The sequence below is a fragment of the Mesoplodon mirus genome, assembly GCF_964341445.2.
Source record: "Mesoplodon mirus genome assembly, chromosome: 5".
NCBI lineage: Eukaryota > Metazoa > Chordata > Mammalia > Artiodactyla > Ziphiidae > Mesoplodon > Mesoplodon mirus.
Window position 1 is genome coordinate 155667477 of NC_138980.1, and position 18378 is coordinate 155685854.

The 18378-nt window shown below is 43.7% G+C and overlaps 1 protein-coding gene across 2 annotated transcripts in view; it reads left to right on the forward strand.

The window, feature by feature from the left end:
- Nucleotides 1-3809: 3809 nt before the first annotated feature.
- AGXT2 (alanine--glyoxylate aminotransferase 2) overlaps nucleotides 3810-18378 on the forward strand; it is a 43784-nt gene continuing 29215 nt past the window's right edge. The window contains exons 1-3 of one of the 2 annotated variants that reach the window (XM_082623540.1): nucleotides 3810-3946; nucleotides 11150-11238; nucleotides 12440-12624. In XM_082623540.1, coding sequence (XP_082479666.1) covers nucleotides 3859-3946; nucleotides 11150-11238; nucleotides 12440-12624 — 362 coding nt within the window. In that variant the 5' untranslated portion in view covers nucleotides 3810-3858. The remainder of the gene's footprint in view (nucleotides 3947-11149; nucleotides 11239-12439; nucleotides 12625-18378) is intronic. The other variant, XM_082623541.1, reaches the window with a different exon arrangement.

Consider the following 18378-nt stretch of genomic DNA (forward strand, 5'->3'; position numbering starts at 1 on the left):
CCCGAGACATAGGCCCACTAAAAGACTAAGATCTAATCATAAGAGTTTGAAGCCTCCAGTATAGTAACAGTGGATTACAGCTGAAAGAGCTGCCTTGGCTCTATTTAAAGAGAATTTCTTAAGGAAACCCTAAGATAACAGGGGACAAAACCAAGGACACTAGAGGAATTTGAATCCTCTGGCACCTACAGCTACAGAAAACAAACACATCCCAGCTTCTAACCAGATTAACATAAAACCTCACAGTAAAAGCTTATTTACCTCAGGTCCTATTACCCAATACATCACAACCAACTTTCATTAAAAAGTTGCAGGGAGGGCTTCCCTGGTGGCGCAGTGGTTGCGAGTCCGCCTGCCGATGCAGGGGACATGGGTTCGTGCCCCGGTCTGGGAAGATCCCACATGCCGCGGAGCGGCTGGGCCCGTGAGCCATGGCCACTGAGCCTGCGCGTCCGGAGCCTGTGCTCCACAACGGGAGAGGCCACAACAGTGAGAGGCCCGCGTATGGCAAAAAAAAAAAAAAAAAAGTTGCAGGGATGCTAAAATGATAGGAAAAAAAAATACAGTCTGAAGAGACAAAGTAAACATGAGAACCAGACTCAGCTATAACACAAATACTGGAGTTATCAGACAATTTAAAATAATTATAATTAATACATTCAAGGCCCTAATGGGAAAGGCAGATATTATGTAATATCAAATGGGTGATGTAAACAGAGAGATGGAAACTGCAAGAAAGAATTGAAAGGAATGCTAGAAATCAAAAACACATAACAACAACAAACAGAAATGAAAAATGTCTTTGATGGGCTCATCAGTAGAATGAACATGGCTGAGGAAATAATCAGTGAACTCTGAAGATGGGTAATAGAAACTTCCCAGATTAAAATGCAATGAGAAAATAGAGTGGGGGAAAAAGAATAACAGAACCTCCAAGAACTGTGGGACAATTTCTAAAAGTGTAATATGTGTATAATTGAAATATCAGAAGGAGAAGAAAGAACAGGAAAAAAGTATTGAAGTAACAGTGGCCAAGAATTTTCCAAAATTAAATAAAATATGTCAAGAAATATTATGAAAGAATTAGGAGTGATGACCCAGATCTACATTTTGTGAATGAAAAGCTATATTATTGACTATAAGCAGTTTATGAAACATCATGTATATACACAGGTACACACATGAAAAAAATTTTCTGAAAGAATCTTTACTAAAATATAAAGGTTAGTTTTTTTGTGATGGTTACTTTCTCTCATGTTTTCTAGGCTTGAGTTTGTTGTTTTCACGAAAAGCATACATTACATTACAGTGATCAAAATAAACGTTTTTCCTTTTAAATAAAGAAGGTACAACTTCTCGCTGTGAAGTTGTTCAGAATGCTGTGTTTTGCTTTCCCACCCTAGGCAGCCCCTGATGCTGTTGGGCGCTTCTCACCATAACAGCCTTTAAACTTACAGCCCAAGAAAAATCTCAAATCCAAGGAGTTTACAGCCTCCAGTGCTCGCAGAAGCAAAATAGATCACAGCCCAGTAGAGCTGAGGAACACATGCCAGCCCTCAGGAACTCAGCATTTTCTCACCTCAGTCCAACACCGTGACAGCTTGGGCACCCCAGGGAGAGGCTGCATCTCCACTGGCTGCATCTCCACTGGCCTCGCCTCACCACTGGCCTTGCTGACATGTGTCATTCCCACAGCACTTGACCAGCCAGATCACAGAACCACTTCCTACAGCCCCAGAGCAGGATGGGCTGGGAGCTGGGAGCCCATGGAAAAGGGGACACTTGACATTGAATTTAAAACCTTTCTGTGCTTACCTGGTAACCTCACCTCTTATGGGCATTAGGGATAAAAGGTTATTTCCCAGATGTGGGGGGTGTGGCCAAGCCAGTTGTCCCCTGTGCAAGGTGATACAAGATGTACACCCTGTATGCTGTTCCCCCAGTCCCACCCTGTTGGAGGAGAAAGTTGAGAGCTGGATCCACGCACTCAGAGGCTCTCACCCCCTCCTCTGTCCTTGGAATATACATTCTTCCCATCATTAGCACAGTGAGAGCTGGTCCAAGGATGCAGCCTTGAGAGAGTAATGTGTACATGATTGGACGGTGTACGTTACTGAACCCAATTAAGGCCTCTATATAAAATTTTAAGATTCCAGTGGGCAGATGCAGAGACCCTCTCCCAAGACAAGCCTCATAAGTTCCCTTGTTTATTAAATCTGCCACCTAGCACTGTGGAGAGGCCTGGCTCTTCCTTGCCCTCTGTGGATGGGAGCCAGTTATTAGCCCAACACCCCCTCACCCTCCCAGCTCCTACTGCCCTTGTCGCTCTCCCTTCTTAGGCACTGCCTTGCAAAGGCAGATGGACACCCAGTCCAGAGTAGCTGGAAACCCGGAAGAGATATACTCACAGCAACCTGGATGGATTTTTAAAACATGGTTCTGAGTGAAAAAAGAAAAAAAGCACACCTATTGACATAAACTAAAAATGCATGGCCTTCCCTGGTGGTGCAGTGGTTGAGAGTCCACCTGCCGATGCAAGGGACACGGATTCGTGCCCTGGTCCGGGAAGATCCCACATGCCGCTGAGCAGCTGGGCCCGTGAGCCATGGCCGCTGAGCCTGCGCGTCCGGAGCCTGTGCTCCGCAACGGGAGAGGCCACAACAGTGAGAGGCCCGCGTACCGAAAAAAAAATAAAAAAATAATAAATAAATAAATAATAAAAATGCATAGGACTTCCATGGTGGCGCAGTGGTTAAGAATCTGCCTGCCAATGCAGGGGACACAGGTTCGAGCCCTGGTCCTGTAAGGATCCCATGTGCAGTGGAGCAATGAAGCCCGTGCACCACAACTACTGAGCCTGCGCTCTAGAGCCCACGAGCCACAACTACTGAGCCCGCGCACCTAGAGCCCGTGCTCTGCAACAAGAGAAGCCACTGCAATTAGGAGCCCGCGCACCTCAATGAAGAGTAGCCCCCGCTCGCCGCAACTAGAGAAAGCCCGCGCGCAGCAACAAAGACCCAACACAGCCAAAAATAAATAATTTTTTAAAATGCATTCACCCCAAACAATAAACATTTTACAAGAATACATACCAACAAAAAGGTATATATTAAACACACAAAATAGTTGCTTATGTAGATTAGGGGTGCAGGGGAGTCGGGAGTGACAAATGGGAATTTAAGAAATTAAAACATAATAAAAATAAAGCACCCTAACTCCTTAGCTCTCACCTTTTTGCCCTATTCAGATACCTAAGGGGATACACAGCTGTCCAGAGCCATCCCTAGCTTTTTGGTGCCCTTCTCCTTTCCCGTGGACTATCTCCTTCTCCATTATCCCTCTTGTCTTCCTTCAAGACCCCCAGTACGAAAACCAGTGTCTTTACCCATTTAATTCATGAATATCTTCCTTCTCTCCCTCTTTTTCACTCCTCTCCTTTCTAAGTCTCTGACCCCTGCAACTACATCCTGACCCCTCCCGCAGGCCCATCACCACCCTTCCACAGAGAGACTCTCATCCTGATGAGACCCCGATGGGACATAAAACTAGCAAAATAGCCAGAAGACCCTTGCTTTGCATGCCTGCCTGCCTTCTCTTTTCTCTCTCCCTCCCTCCCTCCTTCCCTCTCTCTCACACCCTTTCTCTTTCTCTCTCCCTCCCTCCCTCCTTCCCTCTCTCCCACTCCCTTTCTCTTTCTCTCTCCTTGGGACCTGCCGGAAGTGGAAGCAGTAACCCCTCCGGGACTCCCCTGGGTAGCTCCTCCCCTTCCGTCCTAATCTCAAAGTCCAGCTGGTCAGTGAGCAGTGGAGCCCTTCCTCAGACCTGCTTCCACGGGGATTTGCTTCCTGACTGGGAGAGATGACTCTAGCCTGGAGACATTTGCTGAGAGCTTTGTACCTGGAGAGCTCAACTCCCAGGACTCCCAAGACACGCCCTTCCCCCAAAGGTGAGTGGAAACCAGAGGGACGTGGGTCAGCAGAGGGTCAGAGAGAGGGGAAGGGCTGAGCTCTGGAGCCTGTTGCCTGGAATTCTGGAATGTTAGACCCGGATAGGGTCTTAGAGACAAGTCCACTAAGACCTGTGAGCTAGACTTCACCTTGTCAGACCCAGTGCCCCCTTCTCCTGTCCAATATTTGTAATGTTTCCTTTCATCTTGAAATGAAATTCATGGATAATAAAACCTAACTATACACAATTTCAAAATAAAAACAGTCGCAGTAATATAAAGGAGAAAGAAAAAGAAAGCAATTCAAAATAATAAAGTATTAACTGTAGTATACAGATGCTTGAGGATAACTATTTTAAAAAATATAAAAGCATCCACACAAATTTCCTCCTGGCCTCCAGAAAGTGGTACCACCCCCTCAATTACTAACAAGGAAACCGCCTCAGAGAAGTGTAGTCATTTACCCAAAGTCACTGAAGCCAGGTCTAGACCCTGAGCCCTCTTCTTCCACTCAGACTCTCCTCTTTCTCCAGCAGGAACAGACCTGGGGTAGCCAGGTCTGGTGGTGGCTTCATGTGCCTTGTGTTCCTGATTTTTCACATCTATCTTGTTTCACTAGGAGCCTACCACCTCCTCACCAATTTCCCTGCTGCAAACTCGAGCGTAAGTAGGCATTTGCACACTGATGTGTCATAGTGGGACCCTGTGCCCCACAGGCCCCAAACAAACACAGGGGACCCTTTTCCATTGCCCATCATGATCAATTTTATCTTCATTCTCTCCTCATCTTTCCTTTTCCTATCTCCTTCCTTCCTCTTCCATTTGCTTTTTTCCCCCTTAACACTTGGATTTCTTTGAAACGTAATACATATCTGATGCTTTAAATGCATTATCTCCTCTCATCTTCAACCAAACTTCTTAGGGAGTACTATTATCCCATTTCACAGATGAGGAGACAGAAGAATAAAGGATAATTAAGAAATTTGGTCAAAGGCAGAAACATAGAAGTGACAACTTGGGGTTCAAAGCCAGGTCTGTCTCGCTCCAAAGTCAGAGCGATTCCACCAGGCCCTTTCTTACCCACCCTTTTGGATTTGTCTTTTCCCCCAGTCATGGGTCTTTCGCCAGAACACTATTTAACTCCAACATTTCCTGAGAAGGAGCTAGAATTATACCCAGAGTCTTATGCTCAGTAAAGAGGACACTACCCTAAAGGTACCGGTTGTTGACAAAGTAAGAGAAAATGCCCTCTCTGCTGCTTCTTCCCCTTTCCTACCCCTGCCCTGAGGGTTGTGGAGCTGGGCTGATGGTGGGAGCAGGGGCCGGGAAATGGCAGGTGAGGCTCCGTGCCTAGAGATCTTGATCAGCTCACTGAGGACCCCTTCACGTGGCTCCACCAAGGGCACTACCAGGGAAAAGTAACCTTGCAAACCCAGCACACGAAGACATGGATGTCATACCTGGTCTTTCCAAAACCTTTGGGACTTGGCTTCTACTTTCTTACCTACTAGTCCTAAATACCTGCCTGCTTGTTTGTTCATCCAAACACACACTCACTGAACACACCCTTCTTAAGAATCTGCCAGGTGCAAATAGACATTAGGCAGTAAGTATGTGAGCACCTACCACACACCTGAACAAAACAAAATCTCAGCCCTTACATACCTCAGTGGGGGAGACTGAGCATAAACAAATAAACAGGTAAATATGTAAAAAATGAAATCCAGTCGAGATACATGCTGTAAATCAAGCCAAATCATGGTGAGGCAATAGAAAAATAAAATGGGCGGAGGGGGAGGCAGGGGCCATGTTAGACAGGAAGATCACCTGGCGTTAAAAGCTGTTAGGGGCTTCCCTGGTGGCGCCGTGGTTGAGAGTCCGCCTGCCGATGCAGGGGACATGGGTTTGTGCCCCGGTCCGGGAAGATCCCACATGCCACGGAGCGGCTGGGCCCGTGAGCCATGGCCGCTGAGCCTACGTGCCCGGAGCCTGTGCTCCACAACGGGAGAGGCCACAACAGTGAGAGGCCCGCGTACCGCAAAAAAAAAAAAAAAAAAAGCTGTCAGATATGCAAAAATAAAAATGTGTCGCAGGACTTGCCTGGCAGCCCAGTGGTTAGGACTCTGAGCTTCCACTGCAGGGGGCGAGGGTTCAATCCCTGGTTGGGGAACTGAGATCGCACATGCCGCATGGTGCAGCCAAGATAAAGAGTATGTCAAAATCCTTGTAGAACACCTGCATGTATATTATGTGATATATGTGTGCATACAATGTTCAGCCTTACCTCTGTTTGAGAGGCACAATCACTTTAGGCCCACTATGTCCACAAAGTTACAGGAGCAATTTGTTTTCAGGATAAAAGAATGGAGAAAATATCTCAGCCATGCCTTCTTTCTTACTAATTAGCTAAAGATTATTAAATTTATAACATGTCTAGGCAGGTGGAGTGTATGCTCAAACATACCATTTTGCTATCACCTGCCTTCTCTCCCACAAGGAGGGGTGCACAGGAGAGCAAGTGGATTGCAAATAACACCCATTTCCACCTGAAAAACTTCCCAAGCCTCCTGCAAAGACTTTTCTAAGAAAAACATTCAAATTAGCCCTAAGGGTAGGTGTCCCGCCTGCCCCTCCAGGCCATCCTTGCTGCCATCTGCGGACTGACCTAAGCCCAGCAGAGGGCCAGGAGGGGCTCAGAGAAGGTCTGCTCCCAAAAATACCAAAGGAAGGATGGAGCCACCTGCCTGGGAATCAGACAGAGCTCTTGCTGGTGAACAATGGCAATTGGCCCTGGTTTACTTAGGGAAAAGGACATTTATTGGAAGGATACAGAGGGAAGGTGGGAGGGGCTATAAGAATCAATAGGAAGGTGAGGAGGTGGACAGGACTGGAGGTGCAAAGGTACCAGGGAAAGCCCCATGGAAACAGCAGGAACTCCAGGCAGGAACAGCCTCGGAAGCACATCATGGCTCTAATGAGGACCTCCAGCTAATCCCTCCATCCAGGTCCTTTGCTCAAGACTTCAGATCCAGAAGCAGGGACATCTGATTCAGATGTGAGACCTTCAGAGGTCTCACGCCCTTCCCTTGACTTCCCTGGCGGGAGACAGGCAGCTGGTATTATTATCCGGTCACTTAGAGCACACAGTTCAATCAAGGATGAGCATCTTCCATAACTTCCTGCAGACTGTGGGACAGTTTATGAAGGGAGAAAGGAGGTGGCCTCAGGCCCTCAGCCCCATGGGGGGGTGAGGGTGGGACCTCAAAACTGCGATTACCTCACGTTTAATCACGGCCTCAGCTCTAATGTGAATGATAAAATCTTCCTCTCCTAACTCGCTGGCTAGCCCGAGTATCAGATGAGATACCCAAAGTGACAAGCTTTTTTAAAGTGACTTAATATGCTACGCAGAAATAAGGCATCGTTAGCATTTTAATAAATTCCCTTAATGTTCTACCAAGTATGCCCATTGTGTATTTTCAAATATTTTATAACCTTTTTTTTTATTTGAAAGAGTCACGGGCTCTTAATAAATACCCACCCTGTGTTGAAAGCTGGTTGTGGATATTAGAAAAATCTTCGTCATTACAAAGAGAATTTCCCCTAGAATTTTCAAATGTCTACAAAAACGGATTTCTCTCACTTACCTTGCCCAACAGGTTTTCACTTTTTGATACTATGATTTGGGAGAAAGAACACAGAGCTAAGGTGACTTGTCTGTAGTGGAACTCTGTTGGTGAGAATTAGGCAGCCGGAAAATTAAATCTAGTTACCCACTTGTCAAGAGTGGTGGTGGTCTCCAAACCGAACCATCTTTTTATTTGAAGTAGAGTTGGTTTACAATATTGTATAAGTTTCAGATGTACAGCAAAGTGATTCAGTTATACATGTATCCTTTTTTCAGATTCTTTTCCATTACAGATTATTACAAGATATTGAATATAGTTCCCTGTGCTATACAGTAAATCCCTGTTGTGTAGCTATTTTACATATAGTGATGTGTATCTATTAATCCTATGCTCCTAATTTATTCCTCCCCCTGCCCACCCCAAATGCCATCTTTAAATGTCTTGAGTTGCTCAAATGAATTGAGTGGAAGTTGATGAATTTAATGAAAATCATTAGTTGTCATCCATGTTCAGCATCAGGCTTAAAAAGGCAACATCAGACCAGCCAAAATGATAAAAGAGAGATACAGAAAATTTTCTATGCTGAAATAGATGTGGGATTCAGTTTTATGAACCCACATTTCAGTTCTCCCTTCCCCGACCCCCTTGGTGCTGTCTTCTCTCCACCACCACTAGCCCCACACTCCTGGGCCCCAGGCGTGCAAACAGGCAGGTGCACACATGCGCACACACGATTTCCAGGAGCCCAAGAGAAGCTTTATCAATCCTCAACTCTATGCCATCCTCAAAAAATAGGCTATTTTGAATAAAGAATGCAGGCAACTATCAACATGTTTAGGTTTGAATTTCTTCCAGCAAATAATGAAAACGGAAGCATGTTCTTTCTTTTTGTCAATCAACTATTAAATGTACTGTTGTTTTTGAGTTTGGGTTGTTTAGCGAGAGAGGTTTTCAGCTGTTCGAAGATGTTGTCTAGACTTTTTTCCTTTTTTTATCAAAGTACAGTTGATTGACAATACTATATTAATTTCAAGTGTGCAACGTAGTGATTCAATATATTTATAGATAATACTCCATTTAAAGTTAGTATGAAATACAGGCTTTATGCCCTGTGCTGTACAATATATCCTCATACCTTATTTATTTCATACATAGTAGTTGTACCTCTTCGTGCCCTACCCCTACCTTGCCCCTCCCCCTCATCCCTCTCCCCACTGGTAACCACTAGTTTGTTCTCTATATCTGTGAGTCTGTTTCTGTTTTGTTATAGTCATTCATTTGTTTCATTTTTTGGATTCCACATACAAGTGTGAGATGTAATCTAGACTTATTTCACTTACTGACTTATTATTTTTCCTACTTGCTTGCTAATCTTCCTTCCTTCCATCCTTCCTTCCTTCCTGAGAGCAGAATTTTATGTATTTCATTTTGAGCACTCATTCAGCCATCATATTCCTATCAGTTTGGTGAACAAACAAAAGAATTAATGAATATACGTACTTGACCATTTAAAATTCAAGCTTTTTTTATCAAATTTTTCCAACTCTCTTTCTTCCCCCTCCAGACTACTTTCATAATTTCCTGTAACTTTGGAGTCAAGAGACCTTTCAGCCTCCTCAATGGGTAACTCCAATTTTGCAGATAGGAAAATGAGACTGCAGGAGTGAAGAGAATTAGAATTCTTAGAAACACTCAGAATTTTTTCCCCATATCAGAACAGTAACTAATGTAGAGAGACACAATGAAAAGCTTTTGAGAAGGTGAAATTCTCAGAAAACTTAGCTATTATTTTTTGGGTCATTTCTATGTATGGATAGCCAAAAGCCACTTGCTTTTAAAGTAAGAGCAAATTAACGACATTCGTGATTATTTAGAGCAGAAAAGTGGATGAGCTTTTTCTGAAAGAAACAGAGTCGGTGTCATTACTTTCCAGATTCATTTAAAAACACAATTGTTCATTGTGTTTCTCAGGAGGGTGACTTTATAGCCACACAAAACACCAACATTACATCCACGGATTCAAACCTTCATGCTGAACAAGAGACATCATTTCCTCAGCTCTCTCCACCTGTAAAATTTTCTCGATACTGACCTTGAATCCTCAAAATTAGCAGCATTCTCTTCTAAGAGTACTTATAAAGTTTCTAGATAACTCTTCCAGCTCCGATGTTCTCTGATTCTATTATTCCATCCCACTGCTATAGAGGGGTCAATATCTGTGCTAGCAGAAGAGAATGGAGGTGGCCAGTGAATGAGTGAAACGGTACCAGGCTGGGAGTCAGAAACTGGGAGTTTTGTTCTTGTTCTGCAGCTAACTAGCTTGGTGATCTTAAACAAATCAACTTACCACTTTAGGCTGGTTTCTACATCTATAAAATGAGCATTTTGACACCCCCCCAAAAAAACTAAGCTTCCTTCTAGCTTCAAATATTTAATGATTCCTCTGGCTCAGCTTATCTTTTCTTTGCCATGGTCCTGTGTTGTCATGGACTTCAAGTTGTGTTTTACAGGAAGGTTTTGTCTTCCGGATCTCCTTGCATGTATTTATTATTATAGTACATGGCCTAGCACCTCTCTCTCCTCATCCCCTACAAGAATAGTCAAAAGCCATTTGTTCTTTGTTTATTGGAGCCAACCCAGTACTGGGAACTGGGCTAGGCACTGGGATTCAGGGACTAGGAAGGTCAAAGCTTAGAAAGCACCTCTATGGACAGAGAATGGACTCCTGCAACCCCCGGCCCTGGCAGAAGTTTGAACTGAACAGAGAATTACAGTCCATACAGGCAGCAGAGGGAGGAACTTCCCAAGCTTGTGAGGGACCCAGGTGGTAGAAACCATGACTTCCCCCAGTATCCTCTGTGCCTTTCCTGACTAGATTTGAGAGGAGCTCTCTTTTTTTCTCCAGAAAATTCATTATTTTTCAATTTTAATTTTTAATTTTATTGAAGCATAGTTGACTTACAATGTATTAATTTCTGCTGTACAGCAGTGACTCAGTTATACACATATATTCTTTTACATATTCTTTTCCATTATGGTTTATCACAGGATATTGAATATAGTTCCCTGTGCAGTACATTAGGACCTTGTTGTTTAAGAAAATTCATTATTAAGATACTTCAGTTTGGGGCCTGCGCTCACTGGCCTGGTGACATCAGAGGCTGGAAAACTCCACCATCCGCGCCGCTCGGCACCTCTGTTTTGAATATGCAGACTTCGTAACCGAGATGCACCTGCGCAGGGCACCAATTACCTCACCTTCTTCCCTACCTCCAATTACCTTTCCCCACATCTAAGACCACCCTGCTTATTCCATAAATATCCCAACTGGGGAGGCAGTTCTGAGACTTGTCCTCCAGTCTCCTCGCTTGGCTGCCTTGTGGGTAAAACTCTTTCTGAGCTGTAAAAAAAAAAAAAAAAAAAAAAAAGATACCTCAGTTTTAAATCCAAAGGCTGATTTAAATAAGAAATAAACAAAAGTGCCTCAGAACTTTGATTCAGGTAACTATAGATGATTCTTACGAACGCTCTTGTGTGATGTTCAGCTGAGGACACTAACTCACTTCACTTTCAGTAGGTGCTTTCTGGACATCTGTAACCAAGTCCGGTCTTCATACAAAGCCCAGCATGCCTCCGTGTGACTTCACACCTGAAAGATACCAGGTGAGAGTAAGAGCTTTAGGAATATCCCAACAAGGTGGTTCTTCTTGGGAGGCCTCACATAGTTGCTTCCTCAAGAAGGAACCACAGATGGCCCTGCCTGCCACTGAGCCATCCATCTCAGATGTCCTATCCCTTAAGTCACTGGGAGCATCTGAACTCTTTTACCCCATTCAGTGGCATTGCATGAGTTGGTGTGTGTGTGAGACAGAGACAGACAGAGGCAGAGATGGAGAGACAAAACAGAAGGAGACAGAGAATACAAGGAAGAGACTGTCCATGACAATATATGTATCACAGTGATGTAGGCATAGATGTACACACACAAAGAAATACATAGATCACAAATGTGAAGGCTATTTTGCTCTCAGGCTAATAAATATTGGACTCATTCTCTCTCTCCCTCTCTGTGTCTCTGTCTCCCTCTCTCCCCAACACCCCTTCATCCTACATAATATTCATAAGTTAGAAATTGTAGAATTAATAGAGTCAGGAGGGACCCACAGAGAAGAGAACTATAGGACAGAGGCTTTATAATTAAAGACATAAACACCACAAGCACTTCATTCTTTTTTTTTTTTTTTTTTTTTTTTTTTTTTTTTGCGGTTCGCGGGCCTCGCACTGTTGTGGCCTCTCCCGTTGCGGAGCACAGGCTCCGGACGCGCAGGCCCAGCGGCCATGGCTCATGGCCTCAGCTGCTCTGAGGCATGTGGGATCTTCCCGGACCAGGGCACAAACCCGTGTCCCCTGCATCGACAGGCGGACTCCCAACCACTGCGCCACCAGGGAAGCCCCATTCTTTTATTCTCAAAAAAAAAAAAAAAAAAAAAAAAACTACAGAGGAAAAAAAACACATTACTTCAGACATTTACTTCCAAAGTCTTTTACTTTTTTTCACAGCTAGAATTAACCCAAAGCCAAGGTTTTCCATTGAGAGGTAGAAAATTCCAGCCCCCTTCTCCATGTTTGATCTAGAAAGGGATTAAAGGACCACATGAATAATTTCCTCCACTTGAGAGGAAGGACCTGGGTGTGTGTCCTGCAAGGAGGTCACTGGGCAAGTAGCTGCCCTGGTGAGCAAGGGCAGCAGCCCTGTGCCGGGTTGGTGGGGAGGCCAGGCACTGCTATGTGGACCTGCTAGTGACGGTGTAAGCGATGTGGGGATAAGGAAGATGCTAAACACTTAAATCTTGCCTACCTACAGTCCCTTGCCTATAATCGAGTCCTGGAGATCCACAAGCAACATCTTTCTCCTGTGCTGACAGCCTACTTCTCAGAGCCCTTGTTGCTCCACCAGGGGCACATGGAGTGGCTCTTTGATTATGAAGGAAACAGATACCTGGATTTCTTTTCTGGGATTGTCACTGTCAGTGTTGGTCACTGCCACCCGTGAGTATCCTTAAAATTCTGGGTTTTTCACTCCAGAAAAATATACGGAAAACAGGCTAATGATCATGTTCATGATTCAGAACCTCAGTTAAGGGGGGACCTTCAAGATGGCGGAGGAGTAAGACGTGGAGATCACCCTCCTCCCCACACAAAAAACAAAAATACATCTACATGTAGAACAACTCCTACACAACACCTACTGAACGCTGGCAGAAGACCTCAGACTTCCCAAAAGGCAAGAAACTCCCCACGTACCTGGGTAGGGTAAAAGGAAAAAGAAAAAACAGGGATAAAAGAATAGGGATGGGACCTGCGAAGGAGGAAAGGATTCCACACACTAGGAAGCCCCTTCGCTGGTGGAGACGGGGGGGGGGGGGGGGGGAGGGACGGGGGGAGGGGCGCGGGGGGGAGGGACGGGGGAGGGGCGCGGGGGGGCGGGGGGAGGGGAGCTTCGGAGCCACGGAGCCACGGAGCAGAGCGCAGAAACACGGAGGGCAAAGCGGAGAGATTCCCGCACAGAGAATCGGTGCCAACTAGCACACACCAGCCCGAGAGGCTTGTCTGCTCACCCGCCGGGGCAGGCGGGGCTGGGAGCTGAGGCTCGGGCTTCGGTCGGATCCCAGGGAGACGACTGGGGTTGGCTGCGTGAACACAGCCTGAAGGGGCTAGTGCGCCACGGCTGGCCGGGAGTGAGTCCGGGGGAAAGTCTGGAGCTGCCAAAGAGGCAACAGACTTTTTCTTGCCTCTTTCTTTCCTGGTGCGCAAGGAGAGGAGATTAAGTGCGCTGCTTAAAGGAGCTCCAGAGACAGACGTGAGCCGCGGCCAACAGCGCAGAGACGGGCATGAGACGCTAAGGCCGTTGCTGCCGCCAACAAGAAGCCTGTGTGCGAGCACAGGTCACTATCCACACCTCCCCTCCCGGGAGCCTGTGCAGCCTGCCACTGCCAGGGTCCCGGGATCCAGGGACAACTTCCCCGGGAGAACGCACGGCGCACCTCAGGCTGGTACAACATCACACCGGCCTCTGCCGCCGCAGGCTCGCCCCGCATCCATACCCCTCCCTCCCCACGGCCTGAGTGAGCCAGAGCCCCCAGATCAGCTGCTCCTTTAACCCCGTCCTGTCTGAGCGAAGAACAGATGCCCTCAGGTGACCTAAACGCAGAGGCGAGTCCAAATCCAAAGCTGATCCCCGGGAGCTGTGCGAGCAAAGATGAGAAAGGGAAATCTCTCCCAGCAGCCTCAGGAGCAGCGGATTAAATCTCCACAGTCAACTTGATGTACCCTGCATCTGTGGAATACCTGAATAGACAACAAATCATCCCAAATTGAGGAGGTGGACTTTAGGAGCAACTGTAGACTTGGGGTTTGCTTTCTGCATCTAATTTGTGTCTGGTTTTATGTTATCTTAGTTTAGTATTTAGAGCTTATTATCATTGGTAGATTTGTTTATTGATTTGGTTGCTCTCTTCTTTCTTTGTTTTTATTACTTTTAATTTTTTAATTTTTAATAATTTTTTATTTTAGTAACTTTATTTTATTTTATTTCCTTCTTTCTTTCTATTTTTTTCTCCATTTTCTTCTGAGCCATATGGTGGACAGGGTCTTGGTGCTCCTGCCAGGTGTCAGGCCTGAGCCTATGAGGTGGGAGAGCTGAGTACAGGACACTGGTCCACCAGAGACCTCCCGGCTCCACGTAATATCAAAAGGCAAAAACTCTCCCACTGATCTCCATCTCAACTCTAAGACCCCGCTCCACTCAATGACCAGCAAGGTACAGTGCCGGCTACCCCATGCCAAACAACTAGCAAGACAGGAACACAAACCGATGCATTAGCAAAGAAGCTGCCTAAAATCATAATAAGCTCATGGACACCCCAAAACACACCACCAGACGTGGTCCTGCCCACCAGAAAGACAAGATCCAGTCTCATTCACCAGAACACAGACACCAGTCGTCCCCTCCACATGGTTGTGTAGGAAGCCTACATGACCCACTGAACCAACCTTAGCCACTGAGGGCAGACACCAAAAATAACAGGAATTATGAACCTGCAGCCTGTGAAAAGGAGAGCCCAAACACAGTAACTTAAGCAAAATGAGAAGACAGAGAAATACACAGCAGATGAAGGAGCAAGGTAAAAACCTACCAGTCCAAACAAATGCAGAGGAAATAGGCAGTCTAACTGAAAAAGAATTCAGAGTAATGATAGTAAAGATGATCCAAAATCTTGGAAATAGAATGGAGAAAATACAAGGCACATTTACCAAGGACCTAGAAGAATTAAAGAGCAAACAAACAATGATGAACAACACAATAAATTAAATTAAAAATTCTCTAGAAGGAATAAAGAGTGGAATAACTGAGGCAGAAGAACAGATAAGTGACCTAGAAGATAAAATAGGAGAAATAACTATCACAGACCAGAATAAAGAAAAAAGAATGAAAAGAATTGAGGACAGTCTTAGAAACCTCTGGGACAACATTAAACAAACCAACATTCGAATTATAGAGGTCCCAGAAGAAGAGAAAAAAAAAAGGGACTGAGAAAATACTTGAGGAGATTATAGTTGAAAACGTCCCTAATATGGGAAGGGAAATAGTCAAGTCCAGGAAGTGCAGAGAGTCCCATACAGGATAAATCCATGGAGAAACACACCAAGACACATATTAATCAAACTATCAAAAGTTAAATACAAACAAAAAATATTAAAAACAGCAAGGGAAAAGCAACAAGTAACATACAAGGGAATCCCCATAAGGTTAACAACTGATCTTTCAGCAGAAACTGCAAGCCAGAAGGGAGCAGCAGGCCATATTTAAAGACATGAAAGGGAAAAATCTACAACCAAGATTACTCTACCCAGCAAGGATCTCATTCAGTTTCAATGGAGAAATTAAAATCTTTACAGACAAGCAAAAGCTAAGAGAATTCAGCACCACCAAACCAGCTCTACAACAAATGCTAAAGGAACTTCTCTAGGCAGGAAACACAAGAGAAGGAAAAGACTTATAATAACAAACTCAAAACAATTAAGAAAATGGTAATAGGAACATACATATCAATAACTACCTTAAATGTAAATGGATTAAATGCTCCAACCAAAACACATAGACTGGCTGAATGGATACAAAAACAAGACCTGTATACGTGCTGTCTACAAGAGACCCACTTCAGACCTAGGGACACATACAGACTGAAAGTGAGGGGGTGGAAAAAGATATTCCATGCAAATGGATATCAAAAGAAACCTGGAGTAGCAATACTCATATCTGATAAAAGAGACTTTAAAATAAAGGCTATTACAAGAGACAATAAGGACACTACATAATGATCAAGGGATCAATCCAAGAAGAAGATACAACAATTGTAAATATTTATGCACAAAACATAAGAGCACCTCAATACATAAGGCAAATGCTCACAGCCATAACAGGGGAAATCGACAGTAACACAATCACAGTAGAGGGTTTTAATACCCCACTTTCACCAATGGACAGAGCATCCAAAATGAAAATAAATACGGAAACACAAGCTTTAAATGACACATTTAAAAAGATGGACTTAATTGATATTTATAGGACATTCCATCTGAAAACAAGAGAATACACATTTTTCTCAAGTGCCTGAGAACATTCTCCAGGATAGACCATATCTTAGGTCACAAATAAAGCCTTGGTAAATTTAAGAAAATTGAAATCATATCAAGTATCTTTTCCAACCACAATGCGATGAGACTAGATATCAATTAGAGGATAAAATCTCTAAAAAATACAAGCACATGGAGGCTAAACAATACACTACTAAATAACCAAGAGATCACTGAAGAAATCAAACAGGAAATCAAAAAATACCTAGAAACAAATGGCAATGAAAACATGATGTCCCAAAACCTATGGGATGCAGCAAAGGCACTTCTAAGAGGGAACTTTATAGCAATACAATCCTACCTCAAGAAACAAGACACATCTCAAATAAACAACCTAACCTTACACCTAAAGCAATTAGAGAAAGAAGAACAAAAACACCCCAAAGTTAGCAGAAGGAAAGAAATCATAAAGATCAGACCAAAATAAATGAAAAAGAAATGAAGAACATGCTAGCAAAGATCAACAAAACTAAAAGCTGGTTCTTTGAGAAGATAAAATTGATAAACCATTAGCCAGACTCATCAAGAAAAAAAGGGAGAAGACTCAAATCAATAGAATTACAAATGAAAAAGGAGAAGTAACAACTGACACTGCAGAAATACAAAGGATCATGAGAGATTACTACAAGCAACTATATGACAATAAAATGGACAACCTGGAAGTAATGGACAAATTTTTAGAAAAACACAACCTCCCGAGACTGAACCAGGAAGAAATAGAATGTATAAACAGACCAATCACAAGCACTGAAATTGAAACTGTGACTAAAAGTCTTCCAACAAACAAAAGCCCAGGACCAGATGGCTTCACAGGCAAATTCTATGAAACATCTAGAGAAGAGCTAACACCTATCCTTCTCAAACTCTTCCACAATAGACCAGAGGGAGTAACACTCTCAAACTCATTCTACGAGGCCACCATCACCCTGATACCAAAACCAGACAAAGATGTCACAAACAAAGAAAACTACAGGCCAATATCACTGATGACCATAGATGCAAAAATCCTCAACAAAATACTAGCAAACAGAATCCAACAGCACCTTACAGTGATCATACACCATGATCAAGTGGGGTTTATCCCAGGAATGCAAGTATTCTTCAATATATGCAAATCAATCAATGTGATATACCATACAAACAAATTGAAGGAGAGAAACTATATGATCATCTCATGAGATGCAGAAAAAGTTTTTGACAAAATTCGACACCCATTTATGATAGAAAACCCCATGGAAAGTAGGCATAGAGGGAAAGTTCCTCAACATAATAAAGGCTATATATGACAAACCCACAGCCAATGTAGTTCTCAACAGTGAAAAAGTGAAACTATTTCCACGAAGATCAGGAGCAAGACAAGGTTGCCCACTCTCACCACTTTTATTCAACATAGTTTTGGAAGTTTTAGCCACAGCAATCAGAGAAGAAAAAGAAATAAAAGGAATCCAGATCGGAATCAATGGAGAAAAGACAGCCTCTTCAATAAATAGTACTGAGAAAACTGGACAGCTACGTGTAAAAGAATGAAATTAGAACACTCCCTAATACCATACACAAAAATAAACTCTAAATGGATTAAAGACCTAAATGTAAGGCCAGACACTGTAAAACTCTTAGAGGAAAACATAGGCAGAGCACTGCATGACATAAACCACAGCAAGATCCTTTTTGACCCACCTCCTAGAGAAACAGAAATAAAATCAAAAATAAACAAATGGGACATAATGAAACTTAAAAGCTCTTGCACAGCAAAGGAAACCATAAACAAGACGAAAAGACAACCCTCAGAATGGGAGTAAATATTTGCAAATGCAGCAACTGACAAAGGATTACTCTCCAAAATTTATAAGCAGCTCATGCAGCTCAATAGCAAAAAAAACAAACAACCCAAACCAAAAATAGAAGACCTAAATAGACATTTCTCCAGAGAAGATATACAGATTGCCAACAAACACATGAAAGGATGCTCAACATCACTAATCATTAGAGAAATGCAAGTCAAAACTACAATAAGGTATCACCTCATACCAGTCAGAATGGCCATCATCAAAAAATCTACAACAATAAATGCTAGAAAGGGTGTGGAGAAAAGGGAACCCTCCTACA